This window comes from Peromyscus californicus, unplaced genomic scaffold (genome assembly GCF_007827085.1).
Source record: "Peromyscus californicus insignis strain IS unplaced genomic scaffold, ASM782708v3 Scaffold_19__1_contigs__length_69161282, whole genome shotgun sequence".
Taxonomy (NCBI): Eukaryota; Metazoa; Chordata; class Mammalia; order Rodentia; family Cricetidae; genus Peromyscus; species Peromyscus californicus.
The window spans coordinates 5077535-5102769 of NW_026294491.1; the positions used below are offsets into that span (position 1 = coordinate 5077535).

The following is a 25235-nucleotide window of genomic DNA, read 5'->3' on the forward strand; positions in this document are numbered from 1 at the left end:
AATCAAAAACCTAAGAACAATGAAAAACCACTTTAAAAAAATTTATTTAAGGAACACAAAATGCATCTAAATGATTTTTTTTTTTTTGTATTGTTTTGAGACAGAGTTTCTCTGTGTAGCCCTGGCTGTCCTAGAACTCATTCTGTAGCGCAGGCTGGCATGATAGAGGAGTGTGCCTCTGCCTCCTGAGTGCTGGGATTAAAAGAGTACACCACTACTCCAAGCATCTAAATGATTTTTGAAAACCCAAAATTTAACTTTATTATCTGGTACCCATCACTGTACCCAGTCTAAAGGTTGTTTGAAGACTCTAATTCCAGATAAACTGTTGAAATTTCTGACTACAAGAACATGTATGGTCCAGCGGTGCCGCACACCTCCTCCTCCCGGAACCAGTCCCCTTGGCCCGCGATGTACACTCGGGAGAGAGCTGGTGAGGTTCCTGTTTTCTGACAAAGAGGTTTCCTGTAAAGAGCTAACTGGCCGATCTTGTTAGGTCCAATGCAGCCATGTCCTCACTGCTTCTGCATTCTAGTCAACAGATCTACAGACATCAGAGAGTTAAATAAGAAGTCAACTCCTGCTCTGTGTACTTCCTAGGTGAGACCAGGCTTAAAACATCCATGGAAAGAGGCAGAAGCATAAAATGTGAAATTTGAGGCATTTCAGTCACCAGTAAAAGAAATTCTCAAAACTTAATTCCATCTGTTGCACGTAGAATAAAATGGGAACAGTGGGAAAACAACTTGATTTGTAGGTTTTAAGGTCCTAATTTAACAATGAGACTGTTTTATTAAAACCACCATAAAAATAAAAACCCATCTAAATGCAACTGTCAGTGTTCCCAGGGCTAGGAAAGGGAGGTTTCCAGGCTTAGGTGAAGAGTTCTCTGGGCTGCTGGGTGTATCCCCGTAGGGTTTCATAGGCTATGGAGAAGCAAGCTGTGCTCAATTCCATACATTACCCATAGGACTAAAACCCAACTACGCGACTATTTAAATCTTGCCCTGATCCAATGCCTAAGGACTGGAGATTTTGGCTTGATGTACCTGCATGAGAAGCCAGCAACCTTTACAGCCCACACCAGAACCAAGAGGCACACGGGAGAGCAGCTGCCAGCCAAGCCCCAGGTACCATCACCCCAGGAGGAACTGCCTGCTTTCAAACCTCACAGATCTTGCCATTCGAAACCCAAGCTAAAAAGTAAAAAGTGGAAAGTATGTTTGCATGATAGAGGAGTGGGAAGTTTCTTCCACAAAGCGGTACATAAGCTTACAAGCAATTAAAAAAAGAGTAACTCCATCAGTCCACTCCAGGTCTAGGACAAGAGCAAGCCTCAGGTTCTTCACGGGGGGCAGAGATTGGAAACACGAGGCTGGGCAGCAGTGCGGGCATGACGCTCTAAGTGCTAATGTCATTCTTGACAGGGAGGACACTGGGAAAACAAGGCCACTCCAACTGCTCTCCACACCTCCCAAGTTCATTCTAATTAGGGAAAGCGAACCCCAAAACTCCCGCCTGCCACCACCACTAATGAGGGTGCTGGAGTAATGACAGACTCTGTGTGACAAGCTGGGTATGACAGAAAGCCATAGTCACAAGAGTCTGAGACGGGAACTTGGGAAGTCACTGGACAGGCAGGAAGTGGCTGCTGTTTTCTGCTGTGGACCTGGGGAAAACCTCCTCTTCCATCCCCTGCCCTGCCTCCCAGTGGGAAAGTAGGGATGCACTGAGTTAGTTTTCCAAGGCTCCTGCAATGCTACTGAAGTGCTGATGTAGAATCTCACAGCGGCCGGGCACTAGGATCATCTCAAGGGACACTGTTGGACACCGAAAGGTGACAAACTGAAATGAGCTGGACTTGAGCTGCTGGCTTGGTCTCTCCACACCAACGGCCCTTTCTGTTCTGTTCCCGGGCATGTCCCCCCACCCCCACCCCCACCCCCGGGCAGCAGCAGCAGGGTGTTATTTTGGGAAGCTACTGGTTTTGCCATTTGCTTCCAGAATCACAGAGACTGTAACAAACCTTACACTAAACACTGTGCAGTCCTGAGTTGGGTGTGAGCCCAGCAAGGAGGGCCGAGTTCACGAGGACTCTCTTCCCTCCTTGGCGCGGCGTCATACATGGCCTTCAGCCTTTCCTTCTTCCATGACCCGACTCTCGGATCTCTTCCCGGCCGCTCCTTCTACAGCCTTCTTGCTCATCGCTTTGCTGGCTGCTTCCTGAGGGTTAAAGGAGGAGGAGGTGAAATTAACCCCTGCCTTCCCAAGATGGGTTTATCAGGTCTACAATAAATGTGTATGCTTGTATTTGGGGTGCACAGTTGGGAAGTGGAGGTGGTGGTATGTAACAGAAGAGCTTGCTATCTGAGGTGGCTGTTGACTAATTGAGTCCTGTGCTAGTGGAAGCTGGGCATCGAGGACAGAACTGGGAGCAGAGGATGACTGTGGGGCAAGAAGCTGACCTGGCTTCAGACAGACAGATCTACTGCCAGCGTGGCACTCACACACACAGTAGCGTGTACAGTAAAGGGACTGTGGTGACACACCTGTCTCCGAGTCAAGCTGGACATCGCAACCAGAAACTGTTACTTGGAAAAAATACTGATGGGCTCAGCATTTTTCTTTCTTTTCAAGACAGGGTTTCTCTGTGTAGCCCTGGCTGTCCTGGAACTCACTCTGTAGACCAGGCTGACCTCAAACTCAGAGATCCATCTGCCTCTGCTTCCCAAGCACTGGGATTAAAGGTGTGCGCCACCACCACCTGGCTGAATTGTTATTTTTAAATAACAAGCTAACTTGGTTTGGTGACAGAAGCCTGTAATCCTAGAACTCATGAGGCAGAGGCAGGAGATCTCTGAGATGAAGCTGGCCAGGTCTGTAGAGTCTTGCAAAAACAAAACAAAATAAAGCAAAAACCAAGAGCTTTGCTACGTCTCAAGGAGTTAGCTTCCAACTCGTGCACGGCACGCAGGGCCTCAGCACCTGTGCCTCTGTTTGGACAGTGTTGGAGCCCCCCCACCTGTGCACCCCCAGCAGCCCCTGGCCACACTGGAGTCTCTTCCTTCGCCTTGGCAAGCCTCGGTCAGGGCCTTGCACACACCTTGGCGTCCTGCTCTGCAAACTTCTTGAACATGTTGGCGTACACCTTGCGGTCCCGCTCATTGTGCTCCTTGGCCTTCTTCTGGCACACGGAGATCTGCAGTCTTGCGGCCTTATTCTGAGGGTTGACCTCTAGTACCTTCTCAAAGTCACCTCTGGCTGACTCAAACTCATTCATGAGCAGCTGGGCTTCACCCCTTCTGTACAAGCCTTTCTCATTGGCACTGTCCAGTCCAAGGGCCTAGAAACAGATGGTCCACAGGTTAGAAGGGATGGCTGTAACTCTTCTCACTTGAGGGCATTGAAAAAGAAATTTAATAAACAGTGTACAGATCAAGGGAGACAGGAAAGAGGTGCTGAAACAGTGGGATCACAGCAATTACACCCCAAGATAAGCAGACATATATATATATATGGATCACATATAATCATCAAATTGACTTTGGTTTTCAACATTTTAGTATCAAATGTCTCCGCCAAAGCTCATGTGTTGAGAGGTTTGACTGGACCCTGAGGGCACTTATCAGTGAGTCTTTTTTTTAAAGATATTTATTTATTTATTTATTTACTTACTTACTTATTTATTTATGAGTCTTTTTAAAGATTTATTTATTTATTCATTCATTTATTTATTTATTTATTAGGTATACAGTGTTCTGCCTGCAGGCCAGAAGAGGGCGCCAGATCTCATTCTAGATGGTTGTGAGCTACCATGTGGTTGCTGGGAATTGAACTCAGGACCTCTGGAAGAACAGCCAGTGCTCTTAACCTTTGAGCCATCTCTCCAGCCCTCAGTGAGTCTTTAATGAACACGGCAGTACAGGATTAGAGCAGTGGTTCTCAACCTGGGGGTCACATATCAGGTATCCTGCGTATCAGATATTTACAATTCATAACAACAGCAGAATTAGTTATGAAGTAGCAATGAAATAATTTTAAGGCTGGGGTCATCACAACATGAGGGACCGTATTAAAGGGCCGCAGCATTAGGAAGGTCGGGAACCACTGCACTGGAGGAAAGTCAAAGGGGTGTGCTTTTTTTGTTTGTTTTTTGAGACAGTGTCTCACTTTATAGTCCTGCCTGTCCTGGATCTTGCTCTGTAGACCAGGCTGTCGTTAAACTCACAGAGATCCACCTGCCTGTGCCTCCTGAGTGCTGGGATTAAAGGTGTGCACCACCACACCAAGCTTCTTGCCCCCATTCTCTGTCCACAGCAACAGTGGCAGCCAAACATGGACCAGAACCTTTGACCTAAGTGTAAGACAAAGTGTCCCCACCCCGATTTGTGTGTGTGTATTCATGTGTATGTAGGCCGGATGCCAATCTTCAGCAGCTGTCCACCTTGTTATTGAGACTGTCTCTTACAGACTTGGGGTTCCCTGAACAGCCTGGGTGGCAGTGAGCCCTGGAGGTCTGCCAGTCTGTCCTACCAACACTATTACAGGCACAGGAGGCCTGGAATTGGGTTTTTTGGTGTGTGCGTATGGGTATTTTGCCTGCATGTATGTCTATGCATTGCTTGCACACCTGTGGAAGCCAGAAATGGTAGTAGGATCCCCAGGATTGGAGTTACAGAAAGCTGTGAGCCACCATGTGACTGCTGGACATCGGACTTGGGTCCTGTGGAAGAGCAGCCGATGCCCTTAACCACTGAGTCGCTCTCTAGCTCCTCACGCACAGCTTTTATGTGGGTGCCAGGGACCAAACTCTGGTCCTCATGCTTGTGTGACAGGCACCTTACCCACCAAGCCACTTCCTCCACACTTAAAATTTTAAGTGTTCCCATTTCTAGCCCTTCTACTTCTGGGAATTTATCCTGTGCAAATACCCCAAAAACATGTGAAGAGAAACACTGAATAAATAGCATTCTCTTATAACTTTTATAATTATTATGGACCTTCTAATAAAAACAAGCCCTGCAGCTCTTGCAGTGGGGATGAGTTAAGTACCCTGACAGACTCACATAATGATATGACAAGGACGAGTCTGTCTGTTACTCCAACACAACGAGGGAGAGCTGTGTGTGCACACACTCATCTGATGGGGAGGAAGTCCTGGTTCATATAATTATGTCCAAATCTTTCTCTAATCAGCTTTCAAGTTATTTTTCTTTTTTGTGTGTCATATATTATGTAGAAGTGTATGGGTGTGAATGCATCTGTGTACACACACACACACACACACACACACACACACACACACACACGCCCCTTCCTCTATTATTCTTTGCCTTACTCCTTTTGAGGCAGGGTTTCTCCTTGAACCCGGAGCTCACAATATTCAGGGAGGCTGGCAGCCAACAACCTTCATGATCCCCCCATTTCCTATCTACTTAGTGTTCCCTATCCTGGGTGGGTGAGGCGAGGCTTACTACGTGGTGCTGAGATGCAGCTCTCATCCCCCAGGCTCGCACAGCGAGTGCTCTTATAAATACTGAGCTGTCTTTCCAGCCCTAAATCTATGTATTTTAATTTAAATATATATGCACAGGCTGGGGCTGTAGCTCAGCTTGCCCAGTACATACAAACACTGAATTTTATCCCTAGCTTAAACAAAACAAAAAAACCAAACCTACCACCACCACCAGCACCAGCACCAGCGGTGTTTGGTGTGTGACTGTAATCTCAACACTCAGGAGGTGGAGGCAGGAGGACCACAAGTTCAGGTTATTCATAGCTACACAGCAAATCTGAGGTCAGAGTGGGATATGAGACCTTGTCTGAAAAAAACAAATTAAACACAGATGTTATTCTCTATTTGAAGAAAGAGAGGAACTATGTCGAGAACGGTGACGGGGAGGGGAGTGAGACAGCGGAGTGGGTAAAGACACTTGCTGATAAACTTGACAAATGGAGTTTGATCCTCAGAAACCAGACGGTGGAAGAACCGACTCCTGAGGGTTGTCCATATGTGAATCATGGCTTGCACACACCCACCCACACCCATTCTCACAGAATAATGTTTGGGGGAGAGGGGAGCTGGAGAAATCATTCAGTGGCTAAGAGTATGGCTCTTGCAGAAGATCTGAATTCAGTTCCCAGCATCCACATGGGGTAGCTCACAATGACCTGTACCTCAAGCTCCAAGGAATCAGATGCCTTTCTCTGGCCCTGGGAGTGCCTGCATGCACACATGCACAGTCCCACACAAATACAAATATTTGAAAAGAAGAAACCAAATCTTTAAAAACATGCCTTTGGAGAGAAAGTTGATGGGAATTTTATGGCTGGACTTTCTTGAATGCTTGAATTTTGAGTAGCTTTGTAACATCTCTGTATTTTAAAAAAAGCACAAAATTGCCAGGTGGTGGTGGCACACACCTTTAATCCCAGCACTCGGGAGGCAGAGGCAGGCGAATCTCTGTGAGTTTGAGGCCAGCCTGGGCTACAGAGTGAGTTCCAGGACAGCCAGGGCTACACAAAGAAACCCTGTCTCAAAAAAACCAAAAAAGCCAAAATGAACAAAAAACCCAAACAAACAAAAAAGAAGCAGCAGCATAAAATTAAAAAAGTATAATTAATAATGTCCTTTTCTCAGGCAAAAATTTATTCTGATGTGACAGAAAAACACGAATCTATAAAGCTGAAGTCTTATAACATATAAAACACATCTTTCTGTAATCTCATGCCTGTTTTTTGTTTGTTTGTTTGTTTTTTGAGACAGGATTTCTCTGTGTAACAGTCCTGGCTGTCCTGGAACTCACTTTGTAGACCAGGCTAGCCTTGAACTCACAGAGATCCACCTGCCTCTGCCTCCCGAGTGCTGGCATTAAAGGCGTGCGCCACCACTGCCCACCTTTTTTTTTTTTGTTGTTTTTAAAAACTATTTTTTACTATACTTACTTTGTTCTTTTGTGTATGTGTGTAATAATATGAATGTGGAAGAAGTCAGAGGACATGACAAAGCTGTTCTCTCTTTCCACCACATAGGCCCAGGAATCAAACTCCTGTCAGCCTGGTAGCAAGTGTCTTTATCTGCTGAGCTATCTTGACAGCTCTTGTTTTTGAGACAGGAACTCATGGAGCCCAGGCCAGCGTTGAACTCTTTGCCCCCCAAATCCTGGGATCATATCATTTGGCACTGTGGTGGTTTGAGTAAGAACGGCCCCCCACAGGCTCATATATTTAAATGCTTAGTCATCAGGGAGTGGAACTGTTTAAAAGGGTTAGAAGGAGGTGTGGCCTTTTTGGAGTAAGTATGTCACTGGAGGTGGACGTTGAGGCTTTAAAAGCCCACACCAGGCCCAGTGTCTCTCTCTCTGCCTGTAGATCAGGATGTGGCTCTCAACTACTCTCCAGCTCCATGATTGCCACCATTCTCCCCACCATGAGGATAACGGACTAAACCTCTAAAACAGTAAGCAAGCCCCCAATTAAATGCTTTCTTTATAAGAGCTGCTTTGGTAATGGTGTCTCTTCAGAGCACTAGAACAATCATGACTTGCTTCAGGCCTACTTTTAAGATACATTCAATGGTAGTTTTTACCTATATTGTAACATACACTGTTATTCTAAAGCTAGGTATTTGTAATAAGAGCCCACATCAACTAGAACAGAGAATTACCAAGATGGCATTTACAGCAAACCACTGCCACGTGTAGTAATATAGCTAAGTCACCCCTGGAAACAGGATCAGAGCACAAATGCAAAACCGTGATGGCTGCTGAGATGTTAAACGGGCCTCTTAGACTAAATATGTGAATTCAGTTGCTAAAGTCCTGAGAAATTCAAACTAAATCTGCTCTATTACAAGTGAACCCAGAGGCTGGGGATGTGGCTCTGTGGTAAAGTATTTGCCTAGCATGTACAAGGCACAATCCCCAGCAATAGCAAACAAAACAGAAAGTGGAACGCATGGAGTTCTTTCTCTACTATGAAACTCAAAACCAGCGTAAGTAAGGCCACAGGTGAAAACTGCTATCAACTCCATGAAAAACGGATGTAAAACGTCTGATAAAATAGTCCACGTCTAGCCGATCCTTCTGAGTGTCCCGGCTCACGGTGAGCAGAGGAAACGGCCTGAGGGAGGGAGAGGCCCGCGTGGAGAGAGGGTGGCGTGTGGGGCGCCCACCCACCTTGTCGCAGCACTCCACGGCTTTGTTGTACTCTCTGAGCTTCAGGTAGCACATGGCCAGGTTTAGGAAGGCTGCAAGCAGGAACGATTCAGAGGTTTTGGACTCCTTCTCGGACAGGCCGTACTCCATCTCCAGCCAGGACACTATCTTCCCGTACTGAATCACAGCCTGCATGTACTTGCCTCCCTAAGAGAAAAAAGCCAGTTATGACTTGTATTATGCTCTAGGAAGGATATAATGAAGTGTGAGCATGGCTTGCCTCAGCAGAGTCTTCAAAAGGAATAGGCCTGCACGACAACCCCGCTCTGTGCCCTTGAATCTTCAGGCCTCAGCTCTCCTGCCCCTTCCTAGTCCCATGGGAGCCCTGCCAGCCTGTGAGGTTCCCTGTAACAGGCTGGCACTACAGAGTGTTGGTTTTTGGCATTCTTTTAGCCTGGCAGCAGGTGATTACACTGTTTGAAGCCAACATTTAACATTCTTCAAAAGGATGGTGAGCTGTATAGCTTATGGAAGGGGAAGTGACTTTTCTCTTTTCTCCTAGCATCCAGCATTGCATAGTAAATACTACAATATGGTAACGTAGTCCCCAGACAGGAAGCCTGGGCATCTAAAGCAGATTGTGCAAGCCCTCGGCTCTCATTAGTAGTGTGAAAGCAGCACCAGTCAAAACTGCAGAGGTGTGGCTGTGCAGGGGTGTGGCTGTGCAGAGGTGTGGCTGTGTCCTGGCATCATTTTACTTATAAGAATAGGCAGTGGGCCAGAGGACAGAGTGCTGATCCACAGGCAGTGGGAGCACACCTGGTTGGCTGGTAGCATACAGTAGAAATAACCTCGAACATCAAAGCTCCATGTGAGAGAACTAGTCTACTCTTACTTGTCCTTCCACCCTCCTCTGCAGGACTAAAGATTGAACCCAAGGCCTCATGCACACTAAGCAAACACTAAACCCCTTATATCTCCAAGCCTTCATTTTTATTCGGACAGACAGACAGGGGCTTGCTAAATTGTCAAGGCTAGCCTCAAACTTGTGGTCTTCTTGCCTCAGTTCCCAGAGCAGTGGTTCACAACCTTCTTAATGCTGTGACCCTTTAGGGGTCAAGCAACCGGCTGAGAACTGCTGTTCTAGAGGAACCAGAGTCACTCCCCAGCCCTGCTGACCAACACAGCAAACTACTGAATGATGTGTACAGCATGGGCTCTAACCAAGAAACCGTGGTGGAGATGACGTGCTCACTGCTATAATAAGGTAACTCTGTGAGTGGAGTTGCAGCTGGGAACCACACAAGTAAAGCTGCCATACAGGCCAGGGCTCTGCTCTGCAGCAGCCAAGGACCAGCCTGAGCACAGACACTTCCTGTCTGATGGCAGCAGGACAGCCAGACCTTGCAGGACATTAAACCCAACGTTTACCCACTGAACACTGCTGAGACCGGCCTAGGACTGACAGCACTCAGAACAGTGAGGACATCACACTGCAGAGCTCTCTCTACAATACCCTGGCTGACCACAGGCCAGCAGCAGACACAATTCCCAAGGAGCACTAGGGGGCGCAAGATGCCCGCACACAGCAGTGAGCCCCAGCTTCACAGGCCAAGTCTTTTAAGCTGGCTAGTATGATGACGCTGCTACCTGTGCTTAACAATGACTTTCAGAACTAGATGAGGAAAGTCATTTCCGGCCTCTCTTCTCATGAGTGTTCAGAGGTTGAAAGGAAGTTTCAACATCAGTCTAAACAGCACAATTCAGTCCTACTTTGCCCACGGCTGTAAACCAAACTGGCCTGTGCGGATGTCTTGAAAGACGAACCCGGAGTGCACCCATGTCTGCAGTCAGCCACACATCTGCACACTGCATGTGGCACACGTCAAGTCAGACACCCTGGAAAGAGGGAGCTGGCGAGAGCAGCGGAGCAGGATACAGGGAAGGGAACACGGCCTTCTGAGATCTGCAGCTCCAGCCACATCAGCACTGGGATCTTCACCGAGACATTCCGGATAAGTCTTAGGTCAGTGGTTTTGAACCTTTCATTAATTTCTCCCCAACAGACTAATGTTTTGAAAGATCTTGTCTATCAAATCACATGTTAAAAATAATATGTTCCATATGTGTGACTGACAATCCAGATTTTTTCCCAGATTGGTAATTTTAGGAAGATTCAAAACATGTTGAAATATATGTATCATCACTGTACCGCTCCCAAGCAACACATGAAAAGCAAAGGCCTAATTTTCCAGATTCCCAATTCAGAGCTCATATCTGTACACCTTCTGAGGATTCATACATCATTTAAGCAACTTTGTTAAGAATAAACAAATGCATGTCTATTATTAAAATCTCTGGATTTCACCCACCGTGAAAACATGATTTCAAATGATGATCCAGCATCACAATAAACACAACTCACCCCCACTGTATACAGAGCACATGGACTGAGCTGATTCTACAACCCAATCACAGGTCTCAGCCCACCGTGGAAAACACATGAACCTCCCACCCCAAACAAAAAGCTCAGTGGTCTAGACTGCCTCGGCCAGTGTTCTTTTGGGGTGACTATGTCCTCACAGTTCTTCAGCTGTCCCACCCGGTCCCCACCCACAGATAAGGCTGTAGATGCAGCAGTACAGCTCACAAAGAAGCTCATGAAGACAAGACTCAGGCCTCTGCTTTATAGTGTTATGAAAACAAACAAGTAAAATAAAAACAACGAATTTTTTTTTAAAGACTGTAGTTACAAGAAAGAAAATTGAAAAACACTTGGGTGGTGCTCTCCCATACTTTTCTTTTGATACAGGGCCTCACTATGTAGCCCTGGCTGGCTGGGATTTGCTATGTAAACCTGGCCTTGAACTCACAGAGATCCATTTGCCTCTGCTTCTGAGCACTGGGATTAAAGGTGTGCGATACCACAGCTGGCCTCTGGCTTCAATCTCCGTACTACAAGGCAGGGAACTGAATCAGTTGCCTCCAACAGTGTCACCCGACCCAGTAGAGCATGGCCATTTCTGAATTCTCATCACTAGGTCTTTACGTGCTGTGCAGAGACATGCATGTGGGAGCGGGCTGGCAACCAGTCTGCACAGCCCTCTGAAAACTCTTTTCTTGCACCGGGGATTGGGACCTATGGGCTAACGCGCTGGCTCCCAGGCCCATGGAAAGGGCTCTGGGGAAGCAGCAGTCCCTTAGGCAGCTGTAAGTGGAATCACTTCGGCCCTGCAAGGCTCAGTGCTCTCTTCCTATCAGGTTCTATCAGGTCCTTGGGAGGGCAGTGGTGGCACATGCCTTGAATCCTAGCACCTTGGAGGCAGAGGCAGGTAGATCTCCATGATTTCAAGGCTAGCCCTTGCTCAACAGAGCAAGTTCAGGACAGCCAGAGCTACACAGAGAAACCCTGTCTTGAACAACACCACACCAAAGCCCACATGAAAACAAGTGCGGGGCAGGAATGTGGGCAATCACTCAACGTGATCTCAAGACTCTGCCTGCTCTTTGCCGACATGTGTCCTAGTGACCTGTCGGGAGTGGGAAGAAGCATGGAGCCCACTCCTGTGAACCCTGACCTGTAAGGACCACTCTCATTCTTTCTCTCCACACTTCCTGCAGGCTGACTATGGACCCACCAGGCCGAGTTAGGCCTTGAGTGGTACGGATGCAGGTGAGCTGGCCAGGTGTGGTCTGCTCTGAAGGAAGGTTACCATCTGCTCACAGTGTACAGAAGAGGGAACTGCATTATTTCCTTTTCCACTAGTCCTTACACTGGAAACAGCAAGCCTGTGAAAATGGAGGCTTACTCTTACCGAAAAGGTGCTGACAGAATGCAGAGCAGGGAGAACCAGCACGGTTCGTGGGCACGTGACTAAACAGCTTAACACGGAAAGGATTTACAGGGACTCACGCACCTTGAAGTACACAGTTCCCTTCTCTTTGACAATGGCAGCCTGCTCCAGTTTTTCTTTGGTGTCCATCTCCCAGGATTCTTTGGCCTGTGTATAGATTTGTGGCATCAGTTAGACGAGCAGGAGGACACACAGCAGCTGATGTCTAGAGAACACACAGCAGTTACTTCGAGAAGATCTCCAAACTCAAGACACTGGCGGGCAGAACTGTGTGCCCCTGCCGTCACTGCCAGGCCAGTGCTCTCGGTACCACGTTAAGAACGTGTGCCGTGGCTCCCAAGCTGTGGTCTGAGCCGTGCTGTCCAAGCAGAACGGGCAGGGCATCCAGGAACACCAATGCTGAGCACTCCGAGGACCGCACTTCAGTATGACAAGGCAAGGCCTCCCGAGGGCCTACTCACCACACTGCTGCTGGCACTTGGGCGTCTCTGTCAAGCTTGTTTCCCAGCTCTAAAGTCAGATTACTACTTACGGTCCAGGCCAAGCTGTGTATGCATAGAGAATTTCTAAAATTCCAAGTCAGGCGGTTGTCTCATCATTCACACAACCAGATGTTCTATGGCCTGGAACAGTATCAGCTTGCAGGTGTGTACTTAGGGAATTTCTTTCCCATTTCCCCCAGAGAGTATTGTGTGTATCTCAGGCTGGCCTCCACCTTACCCATGTAGACAAGGATGACCTTGAACTTCTGACCCTCCTGCCAGCACCTGCCAAGTGCTGGGATTACTGCTGTGCATCACAATGCCTGCCTTTACTTGGGGGATTTTTCAGATGGAGCTCATGCGGAAACATCACTGCAGAGCTGTACATAAATGACTTCACCATCATCTGGTCAAGGATGATGGTTTGTATTATGTGTACCCTACTCTCCACAACAGTACACACAGGTCTAGGCTATCGCTCAGTGAGACAGTGTCTGCATGCTGGAGGCCATGGGTTTAGTCCCCAGCACTTAAAGACAAAAAAAATCCATATAAACAGCTGGATTTAAGAACACAGAACCCAGTAGAATAACTGGGGTCTTTTGGGAAAAAGTATTAGGCATGGTTGGTTTTATTTAGTACATATGAATTAGAAAGTTTAAGTGGAGGGCTGGAGCGATGATGACTCAGCAGCTTTCAGAGGACCTGAGCTCAATTCCCAGCACCCACGTGGCAGCTCACAACTGTCTGTAACTCCAGTTCCTGGGGATCTGACACCCTCTCACAGACACATAGGCAGTATAGACACCAATGCACATAAAATAAAAATAAATCTCAAATATTAAAAAAAAGAAGAAACGTTCTTTCAAGTGGAGCTGGGTGGTGGTGGCGCACACCTTTAATCCCAGCACTCAAGAGGCAGAAGCAGGTAGATCTCTGAGTTCAAGGCTAGCCTGAACAGAATGAGTTCCAGGACAGTCAGGGCTTCACAGAGAAACCCTGTCATGAAAAACAAAAACAACAAATATTGCTTGTGTGTGTGTGTGTGTGTGTGTGTGTGTGTGTGTGTGTGTGTGTTTGAGTGTGTGCGCACAGTTGGAGATCAGAGGGCAGAGGACCGCCCTGTGGAGTCAGTTCTCCTGGTGTGGGTTCTAGAGAGGAACTCAGATTGCCGGGGTTTGTGGCTAATGCTTTTACCCATGCAGCCATCCTGTCAGATCTTCACTTAATTTCTGAGACAGGTCTCTCACTAAACTTGGAGCAAACTGATTGGCTAAGCTGGCTGGCCAGCACGTCCCAGGGATCGTTCTGTCGGTCCCAGCCTCGGGGTCACTGGCACATGCCTCCATGTCCAGCTTTTCACATGGATGATAGAGATCCGAACACAGGTCCACAGGATTACTCAGTAAGCCATCTGCCCAGCTCTCTCTTTTTATTTTAGTTTTGGCATGGGGTGGGGTAGACGGGGTGGGTGGGGTGGGGTGGTGACATTTAGAGTCATGCTATGTAACTCAGGGTGGCCTGAGACAGGTGACACTCCTGCTTTAGCCATTAGAGAACTGGGATTCTAAGTGTGCACCACCTCTTCTAGCTTCTGACTTCCATTTCCTTTCTATAAGGCAGGGGGTTGAACCAGGTGGATTCCAAAAACATCCCAGGCCTCCACACTGAGTCCACCAGCGATGTGACAGCACAGACACACTCGTGCAGTGTGACAGCAAGAATGTTCTTCAGAGAGCATGGGAGGGAGGGGCTGGGTCCTCTACAAAAAGAGACAGGAAAGCTAAAGGCCTTGATAATCATGTGCTAAAGAGTCCAGTCTCCTCTCAGCAATCAAAGCCCATGAAGGGATCAGTATGGAGCTTGGAGGTCTTCAAGAGGTCACTTCCCCCCGAAAGAGCAACGGTATGACAAGAACATGTGTGTGGGGACACAATGCTGCTGTGGAGAATCCTACTTTTTTCTCCCAAACTCACAGGCTAACAAGGTGACAATTTCCTTTTGGAGTCTGGTATAATATGGAAGGTCACATTTCTAGTGAAAACTTGGTGTACAGAACATGGGGCTTATGGCAGCATGGGAATAAAAAGTTAATAAAAAGGGCAGTCCCTGCGAAGCTGCAGGAAGGGTGGGTGTCGGCCACTTGGAGACACAGGTGAGGACGACGGCCCACTGAGATTATGGGGTGCAGTGTGTCTGCCCACTAAAGGCAGATGGAAGCTACAGAGGTAGCCCTGGGTTGGAAGGAAGTCCAAGGAGGCCATAGCAGATCCCCTCTCCTCTTCTTGGACAGTATGAAAACAGCTGGGTAGCAGGTTTAGTTCTTGTCCCGAATCGTAGCCTGCTGGCCCCAACGCTGAGGCCTTGGGATCATAACCTGGAGGCCCAGCAGAGGCCTCTTCATGACTCCTGTGAAGCGTACAATCCGTTCAGCACTGAAAAGCTGCACCCCAACTCCCCTAAGGAGGTGCTTGGCAGTACGTGAACTTTTTTGTCCTCAACCCAGGAAAAAAAAAGTACAAAAAGAACAAGCCTAGGAACAAATAAGGGAACAAGTCTTGGATTCTACCCAAAAGTTAAAAAAAAAAAAAAAAGATGCAGCAGAATAAAAAGGCTGACACACAGTAACACCACCAGCTCCTCTTATATATCACTGTGTTCTGTCAGCTTCCCATGCTCTAAGCAGAAGGGGGAGGGGTGGGCCGGCATCATGGGTAAAGAGAAGCAAGCACAGAAATAAACACCACTTAGCTAAACCACCTAATAGCTACGGGAAGGGTATGAGAAGAAATTCACCGAGATTTTTGAGAAGTTCGATTTTCTCACCTTTTCGAAGCTCTTAAGGGTAACTTCATACATAAGCTCAGCATTGGGTTCAATGCCAAATTTAGGCTTCCCCGCCTCTCCAAAACCATATCTGAAATGGAGAGTGAAAAAGTAAGACTTCAGGAGAACTGGTGCATTTCCAGATACCTCCTTTGGTATCCGAGGCACAGAATCAGCACCCATCAGAGACCCAGAGACCCAGGAGAGGCTGACGGGAAAGAGAAAGATCCCACAGTTCACCAACGTGTTCTCTTAGACCCAGGTGCCTCTGTTTTTCTCTTAGGGAGTGCTAAGGACTCTGTTTTAGAACAAGCTTCTCACTCTAAAGCACTGCTGCCTTCCAAAGGCACTGCTGCCTCCACTCAGATAAACCAAAGGGGCAGCACACCAGCAAAGAGCAGAGCTCTGAAAGGGTTAAAAGATGCACTGGAAACAAGTACCACATGACAACAGCCAGCAGCCCGCCCCCACTTAGAGCACACAAACTTTACACCTCTTCGTTATCCTGTTTAAGACGCAGTAAACACCCTGTAGCCAAAACTTACTAAGTTAACAAAAGACAAAACCTGAAGTTAGATGTAAATTTCATTTTGAGGGTCAGGGTCTTGCTATGGAGGGTGCTGGTTTACTGGGGCATGCTATCACACTGAGCTTTTGTAAACTAGTTCGAGGGAACTAGTTCAGATCTTAAACAAATTAAATGTATTTGGAAAGCATGCATCTGCAGGAACAGAGTCCTCATGGAGCTCTGCTTTAGGGTTTCCCAGCATCTAAACACTGCCCAAAGCCAGGCGGGGTGGCCCACACCTTTATTCCCAGCATTTGAGAGGCAGAGGCAGAGGCAGGCAGATCTCTGTGAGTTTCAGGACAAACAAAGCTACAAATAGAGAGCCACTGTCTAAAAAAACCAAAAAGAAAAGAAAATTAGAATAATGCTTATCCTAATAGCAAGGGGTTCACTGGAACACCATTTTTATCTGCTATGAGCCAAACTACTCTTGAAATATGAAATGGCATAAAAAGTTCAGTTAACCCAAACTTTCACACTATGGCTTGAAAGATGTCAAAACTGGTTAAGGCTAGTAATATTCCACTTGGGTTTCCTTGGGGCCAAGGGCCTGGGGGAGAATGCACACACCAGGCTGCATGTGCTACTTCTCTACCCTTGTTTGAGTTTCCAGGAAAACCTGCTTACTCACTCACCTCCACTGTTACAAAAGAAACCGAGCAGCTGGAGCAGAGAACTGGTGCAGCAGCTCTACACTAAGCAAAGGGCATCTGCAGCCAAGTGATAAAGGAAAAGCTGCAATCGCCAGGGCCAACTCTAGGAAATGGTGCCTGGTTTTCTCCCTGGAGGATAGGAAGGGCGGGGTGTCTCCGAGCTGTCCCTCACCTGCTGCAAAGGAGGCAGGCGGGTGGGCACTTCCTAAGTCTGCTGCTGAGAGCAAGGTATGCTTGGCAGTTGTGCTAAGTAGGGATGGATGCAACAGATGACTGGCATTTGCTTTGGAACAGTGGCACTTAACTGGGCTGATTTTAACCCTTCTTTTCAGGGGGCCATTTAGCAATGCCTAGAGATCTTCTGAGTAGGGCCACTATTGGCTGGCAGGTAGTGTCTAGGAATATTGCTGTACACCCTCATGGCACAAGACAACCCCCCTCTGCCACAACCAAGAAGTATCTAGCCCCAAACATCAACAGTGGTGAGGGTCTCTCACTGGAGACTCTACAACAGGGGTGAGGGTGGAGTATGGGGAGGTGGGGACTGGTCTGGAGGAGATGCAGCCTGGCTTTTATCAGTGGGATTAGAGAAGATTAAAGAAGATTATCTGTACCATCTCTCCAGGTTAAAACAGTAATTTTGTTAAGACTGGTGGACACATCTTCCTGGGAGCCCAGGTGCACACCCATCTGTTCTAGGAATGGCTAGCCTGACTCTGTTAAACAGAAGATGCCCAACTTACGCTGGCTCAGACTGGACAAAGTAGGACCTGACTGAAAGATGAAACATCAGAAATGGAGTCCAGAGTCAACGCCCCCGAGCAACAGCTGCCTTTCCGGCAGTCGAGGGTCAGCTAGCCTTGTAGTGCACAGCAGCACCTGAATGGAACCATACCAGATGCTCCTCACAGACAAAGAAGCTGAGGCCAGAAACAAGTGCTCCCCGAAAGGTCCAGAGACAGTGGAAAGCCAAGACCAAATTCAGACCCTACTGTCCTGAGGAAACTATTTAATGCTGTGACCCATACACCTAGCTCATAATCAGAGTGCCATTCTTAACAGCCTGTGTTTTGTTTGGGATTGTTACAAAACAGGCATAAAGTTAAAAGAAGAAAAGAGAAAAAAGTTAAAATTATCAAAACTTCACCTAAAACAAAAGAGAGATCAATCACAATATTTAATTATTTATTTGAGCAGAGCAAACAAATTTAAGAAAAGTGAGGGAAAACTCCTGGAGTGGAAAGGCCTCCGAGAGGACCACCACTGCACACTATTTTAAAGAACACTTTGAAGAACAGACACTGTCCTAGTGAGAGAGAAAATCGATGCTTTGTTAGTTTTTTATGAAAACATCCTGTCAAGGAGTCTATGAAAGTCAAGGGAGGTGCGTGTGTGCATGCGTGTGGGGTGGGGGAGCAGGAAGGTGAGACACAGAAGACTACTCAGAGTACAAACGGGATCAGCATTTTATCTTGATAGAACAACTCAATTCGCTGCATGCATGCAACCATCCATGTACAGTGCCACACAAGCACACACAGACGATGTAGACAGCACAGCACAGAATGTTCTTTGCAGAACTCAATATACCAAGAAAATGCCCTGGAGATATGCTAACATACCTGCCCCCCGCCCCGCAGGAGGGGCAAGAAAGAAACCTTTATACACCAAACTTAGGAGAACTAGCTGGCTTTCATGCCTGAAAAGATTGGAAAACTCCACCATTTGCTCTCCAGAGGTTTCTGTTTCCTTGTGGTCCAGGGTAAAGGAATGACAGCCTCTGCAGAGCAGGAAGAGCCACGGAGGGAAGGCTTACCTGGCAGGGGTTTGCCAAGTGCTTTCGGCCTCTGCAGCCTTGCGAGTTAGTTAGGCAGTTAGGGACTTGCCCAGGTGCACCACTGGTAGGCTGCAGAGAACGGGATTCAGCCACGAACAACTGATGTGCAGCCCTGCAAGAACTAGCTACGCTAATAAACAGAGAGCAGTTTGATTTGATTTGCTATTCTACCAGCTGGGTTAAGACTTCAAGATCTGGGTCGTGTGTTACTGAATGCTCACACTTTACAGAACTTATCCTTAAGAACTCAACTGTGAGAACATACCTGAAACATATGTGCCACCTGAGTGTTGAGCTACTATAATTTTGGAATGCTAGATTAAAAGTGTTTAGAAAACTGTAATCTCAGCACTCGGGAGCCAGAGGCAGGCAGAGTTTGAGGCTAGCGTGGTCTACATAGTGAGTTTCAGGGCAGTCAGAGCTACAAAGTACGAAGATATCTAAATAATAACAATAATAATAACAATAATAATAATAATAATAATAATTAGAAACTGTAGGTTATGAAGAAGCTGCCCTGTAAGTCAGGGGGAAAAGCTCTCAGTCCAAAGGAAACAGCTTCACTGTAAGTGCCCTGGAGCACAGTGCAAACACACACACACATACTGGAGTGGGACTCCAGCAGTGGAGACGAGAGCTGAGAGAGGACAGCAGGTTAAAGAGCCTCGGAACAGCTTCAGAGTCAGGGTAGAGCGTTCTGGAGAACTTTCAAGGAAGCGTTGGCATGGCTAAAACGAGTGAGAAACAAAGTTCTAGAGAAGCATTAGCATTAAGTCAGCGGACCACTGTAGAGGTTAGGGCAGGCCGAAGAGTCCCAGAACTCAAAATTCTGCCAGGGGCAATCTGTGCAGCCTGCAAGGCCACTCTGGACAAGCAGATGCACGGGCATGCAGGCGTGGGCATCCCTGGATTCTCAGGGGTCCACTTCTCAAGATAGAAGAGTTGAATTTATGGTATAATTTTAGGTCTAAAAATAATACAAAACATGTTTTCACAAGAGATTGTCAGTGCGGATAGTTCTAAGCTTGGAAGTGCTAATGGCTATCCTTATGACGGGAAAAATTTAGGCAAAAATGAGTCATCTCCGCTGTCTTTAGATCCAGGAAGAACAAGCTGGTTTTTCTTCCTGCAGGGACTCCATGTAAGAATGTGGCAGGGGTTCAAGCAGTAGTAATTCATGCACTGCTTCAACTCAACACCCTCCTGCCGGATTAATGCAGAGGAAGGAGGAGGACGAGCCAGTCTTTGCTGATGTGGCACCATGGTGGAGGAACAAGCCAAAAACAAGGCCTGATTGTCAGTCCTGCTCTTAGCCATGCTGAAGTGGAGTCAATTGCTCACAGACTTCTATGGTGGTGTGAGGCCCCAAACTTCCCAACTATCACCTGACACAATGACATGACTTCACTGTGCTAACACTGAGTGAGAGAGCAAGCAGGCCCTTGGTCTTCAGATAGCTCCCCTGGGGACTGAAATGGGTGCTTCTTACCGTGGTCCAAGATACAAAACACACTGCTCTTCCCTCTGCATCTTCTCCAGGGCTTTGTCAATTCCAATTGGAATGTCGTGGTCTTCTCCTTCACCAACAACGAACACCACATCTCTGCAATCAAACATCCTTCCACCACAGCAGCCTTCCAGATGGACTGAGGGCAAGGAGACAGGACAGTCACAAGCCGCTCCCCAGCATGGCCTGGCAAGTGAATGGCCAACAGTGTGGCAACACCACTTCCCCTCTTGTCCACAGACACGTGAAGTGTCTTCTAGAAGCTTTGCCCACCCAGTCTGAAAGGTCAAGAACAAGAGCATTTTTTTCTGTTTTAGGTTCAATGAATACTTATTAATTTTCTTACCTGTGACAGGGGTCAAGATATACTGGCTTATTTAAACACACAATTATGAGAATGCCACACATGTAGTCTTGAGTAAATACAATGGCTTAACCATTTATAACAGTATCTTCACTTCAGATGCTCGGGCAAAAATAAATAAATAAGTAATAATGCCTAGGACTGAACGTTATTTCTCCAATAATACATTCATGTTAAATGATCACTTTTTTTTTTTTTTTTTTGAGGCAGTCTCTTTTTATGTAGCTCAGGCAGGCCTGGAACTCTTATTTTCCTGCACCTGCATTCCAAGTGCTGCATTATTATATTATTATAGGCACGCAACACATCTTGCTCTAATTATTTTGTATGGTGGTGGGGATTGAATCCAGGGACTTGTGCATATAAGGCAAGCAATCCACCACTGAGTTACATCCTAGCCCCAATTAGCTTTAATGCTAATGTTACATACGCCTTTTCAATTAGGTCTTTTACTCAGTAAGAAAAATGAATGGCTTGTGAGTACAATAGTCACCATGATTTCTCTTTGATAATTTAGTAATTTCCCAAGGATGCTTAACTGGGTAAGTAACTTGCTTTAGAGTCTTGAGAAACCACCCACTCTTAAACATTAATTCCATGTCCTAAGACAACTATCATCTTCTATTCCAACTCACTCCACTTTTACTATCTGACCTCAACAGTCTGCTGAAAGCCCATGACTCTGTTTCAACCTGGAAACCAGCTTTAAAGCCAATTCCGGTGGTTAATCTTGATCAGTCACCTGTAGCCTAGGCCTGAGAAGTGAGAGACACTCTGGAGGGTAAACAGCAGTGAGCTAGAGACAGCAGGGCCTCAGTCACCAGAGTCATGACATAAAGGACAGACACCATCCTGGTTGCTCACAATGCTGTCAACCAAAACCCTGAGTCAGTTCCTTCAAAACAAAGGTTACAGCTAGCCTGGATCTTAGGACGTGGCATAAAGCCTCTTGTTTTATATCCTACACTTGTTAATATGTATGAGGCCTCCTATATTATAACCACTTCTGGAATGTTCCAGATAAAATAATAGCTAACTTGCAGACTCCCCCGTCCCCACCCCAGTGCATGCATAACATGGAAAAAAAACAGGTTGAGTAGAGTATAAGAAGTATCCAGCTGGGCAGTACTGAGTACTACCAGCAGCCTCTTCTATTTTAAAAATAGATTTAACTTTGTTTAAAAATATATGAAGCCGGGCGGTGGTGGCGCACGCCTTTAATCCCAGCACTCGGGAGGCAGAGCCAGGCGGATCTCTGTGAGTTCGAGGCCAGCCTGGACTACCAAGTGAGTTCCAGGAAAGGCGCAAAGCTACACAGAGAAACCCTGTCTCGAAAAAACCAAATAAATAAATAAGTAAATAAATAAATAAAAATATATGAATATCAGAGGTTTGGGAGCACATTTGAGGCTTACAGTGTTTTTTTCTGGAGTAAAAGGTGATGTTTCTAAAGGAACTGAGTTCTTAGACGGTTAAGCATCTAATCTGAGCCTGGACTCAGGCCTGTAAGCCTAGCCACTCAAAAGGCTGAGGCAGGAGAATCATACATCTGTGGCCTAGGTCACACTACATAATAAAGAGGGGGTAGGAATAGAACTTGGTGGCAGAGTACCTACCTAGCATGTACAAAGTCTGAGGCTCAACCCCCAGAACCACAATATAAACGGAATTTAGACTAATGGATGGTACTTTTCATGAGAGATCTGCTGAGCACAGGAGCTCTCGTCCATGCACTAGGTAACAGCGTCTCTAGTATTGAGATTTATCATCCTGGTCGCTCACAACCTGACAGATTTTGGGGGGAGGGAATTCTGAAGTTTATTGTTAGTTGATTACTGATTACTTTCCTCCTGAAGTCAGTGTCTTTAGCGGGGAGGAAACTACCAGTACATTTGTTGTGGCTTTTGGTCGATCAAGTCTGAATGTGTTTTCAAAACAGGAAATCCAGAGACTCCTGCAAAGGATCCCCAATTATCTGTCACTTTCCTAGACTGATTTGCAGCATGAAATGTGTTTGAAATTAGTAAATAATTTCAGAAGTTCTCTTCCTGAGTGCAGGAAAGGAGAATGTAGAAAGCAAGCAAAGAGTAAGCTGAAGTCACACTGTAACAAAGGCATAGTTAGGAAAGTCAGCTGAGGCTGCAGAGATGCTCAGTGCCTAAGAGCACTTGCTGCTCTTGCCAAGGACCTGGAATTCAATTCCTAGCACCTATACGGAAGCTCATAACTGTCGGTAACTCTGGTTCCTGGGGATCCAAAGCCCTCTTTTGGCCTCTGTGGGCACTGCATACATGTGGTACATAAGCATACATTCAGGCAAACACACATACACACATACACACACACACACACACACACACACACACACACACACTAAAATCTAAAAAGGATTTAGATTTTAAATCTAAAAAGATGGTTAATTTACATATGTGTGTGTCTGAGTATAAGCTCTATGTGTACAGATATCCACAGAGGCCAGGAGAGGGCATCAGATCCCCTGAAGCTGGAGTCCAGCACAGATGCTGGGAACCACCCTGCCTCTGGAGGAGCAGCAGTGAGCACAAGGTAACTCAGCAGATAGAGGTGTCTCTCTCCACCTGACGAACCGAGCTCATTCCCTGGGCCTCAGGTGGTGGAAGAAGAGAATCAATTCCCACAAGCTGTCCTCTCTCATCTATACATGCACACCCACACACATAATAAATGAACACAAATGTAATTCAACATTTTAAGTGACATTCCCATAGACACCTCCTTATATATCTATGCACATCACCTCATAACATAATCAAGTTTGGAATGTCAGAGAAAAATGTAGGATCAGAGCAGGGTGAACACAGCCCACAAGTCTCCATCTACAAGGAGAAAGGTTCTCACTGGCTGGACTAGCTGGTTCTGAACACTGCTAGGACAAGTCCTACAAGGTCGCTGACAAGAACTCACCACTAGGGCTCTGGGAAGGCTGCTGCTACACAGTAAGACTTGCTTGGAGGTGATCTATGCAGAGGCACCCAGTTCCTTTGAAGCCCATTTCTTCTGCTCTGTCTCTGGAAGACCTGTGGGTGCTTTTGACTTTGTATTCTATAGTACAAATACACACTTAATAAATATTTAATAAAAGCCATCATGACTCACTCGGGAGCTGAGCCTCTAGGGCTCGGGAGGTCTGTTGCTAATCTCATCCAGCATGATTTACAGGAAGTAAATGATCTATGACGTGCTCCAAGTGAACAGAAGTACATACAGGATGCTTCTACTTAGGGCTTTTTTGGTAAGCAAGTTAAAAAGAGACAATATTTTCTCTTGACTGAAAGTCTATGTAACCTGGAAGGGGGGTGCTTCAATAAACCCCACCAAGTCAAACCAAACCAAATTACCCAAGTTTAGCTGCGCAATCCAGAGTGTAACCACATCAAGTGAGCCCGGTCACTGCAAAACATCATTTCAACTGGAGCTCTGACTTATTGTTCTCTTACTGCCCTAGAGCAATTTTGTTTTGAAGAGCACAGAACACCCTGTTCTGAATGTGGCTGGCACATGAACTCAATGTGCCGACAGCAATTTGTTCTCTGATTAAAATGGGGGGGGGCACAGCAGTAACAAAAACTGGAATGCAAGAACCCCCAAACCATACAGCTTGTATTTCAGGAAGTAAAACCGAGGAGAAGGCTGCTTAACTTTAAAAAAGTGCTGTAAACGCCACAGCCTAAGCCGTTAGCTGGGTGAGCGTCTGCTTTCCCTTTTCTAATTATAGTAGCTGGTGTCTGATAGCTTTGCACTCCTTCCCAAAACAATGACTGGGTCATGGGGATCTGAATGGGAATGCTGTAATGGCATTACTACTAGAAAAGACTGGTCATCTGGCTAAAGAAAACCAGGTTATGACGGGTCACTCACACTCGGCAGGGCTCTACTGCCTAATTCATGTGGAAAGGGCTTCTCTGGGTCCATTTCCTGACAGAGCAGGGTTTCCAAGAGAATGGATGCTGTTAAGCCCCAAGAAAGCAACCAGAGTCAGGTTTCTAAAAGCAGCAAGGCACACTGATCACAAGGACATGGTTCCTATCAGGCGTGGTGGTCAGATTTCCCCAGATTGCCTCCCCTTCTGCTCTCTTCCAGGGGGAGGGCAGCACTGTGAGACAGACACTCCCACCAGCAGGCATGGAACTTGACTACTGGGATGGAAGAGATCTACAATCTCACCACGGTCCCCTTCACAACAGTGTAGAACTGGAGCAGGCCTGGATACTAATCAGTCCCGTTCTGCCACTAACAACTCTGGCTACAGGCCGTTCAGTGTCTTCATCTATGGAGGGTGACACCGGCTAACTTTAACTGTAGGATAAATCAAAAGCCAAGCGCAGTGGCATCTGGGAAGCAGAAACAAGAGGATCACTGCCCGATTGAGAGTAGACAGGGCTACATAGTGAGTTGGAGGGCGACCAGAGCACCTAGTGAGACCTGGTCTCAAGCAGACCACCACCTAACAGAAGGAAATGAAATTAAAAAAAATCAAGTACTCAGGAGCCTGGTGATACAACTCAGTAGTAAAGTGTCTACTCAGTGCTCTCAAAACACTAGGTATAATTCTCAACACTGCACAAAATAAAGAACTAAAAATTTAGAGTGGACAGTGGACAGAGCAGCAAGTGCAATTTTGGGAAGTCTAATCACTACTCTACTCAAGAGACAGAGAGGCAAGAGGACCAGCCTTAGGACAGGAGACCTTGTCTCCAAAGAAAGCCAAGGGGCTGGAGAGATGGCTCGGCTATTAGATGAACTTGGAGAGGACCTGGGTTCAGTTCCTATCACTCACATGGTGGCTCACAATTATCCCTAACTCCAGTTCCAGGGGATATGGTACCCACTCCTGACCTCTTCAGGCACCAGACATGCATGTAGTACACAGACATACAAGAAGGCAAAACACACACATGCATAAAAACAAATTTTTTTTAATGTAAAAGAAAACAAAACAATTAGGTGCT

The 25235-nt window shown here is 46.6% G+C and overlaps 1 protein-coding gene across 3 annotated transcripts in view; it reads right to left on the reverse strand.

The window, feature by feature from the left end:
* Positions 1 to 25: 25 nt before the first annotated feature.
* Fkbp5 (FKBP prolyl isomerase 5) overlaps positions 26 to 25235 on the reverse strand; it is an 84569-nt gene continuing 59359 nt past the window's right edge. For all 3 annotated transcript variants that reach the window (XM_052744411.1, XM_052744412.1, XM_052744413.1), the window contains exons 6-11: positions 19866 to 20022; positions 15319 to 15409; positions 12074 to 12157; positions 8178 to 8363; positions 3104 to 3343; positions 26 to 2223 (exon numbers count right to left, since the gene is read on the reverse strand). In XM_052744411.1, coding sequence (XP_052600371.1) covers positions 2119 to 2223; positions 3104 to 3343; positions 8178 to 8363; positions 12074 to 12157; positions 15319 to 15409; positions 19866 to 20022 — 863 coding nt within the window. In that variant the 3' untranslated portion in view covers positions 26 to 2118. The remainder of the gene's footprint in view (positions 2224 to 3103; positions 3344 to 8177; positions 8364 to 12073; positions 12158 to 15318; positions 15410 to 19865; positions 20023 to 25235) is intronic.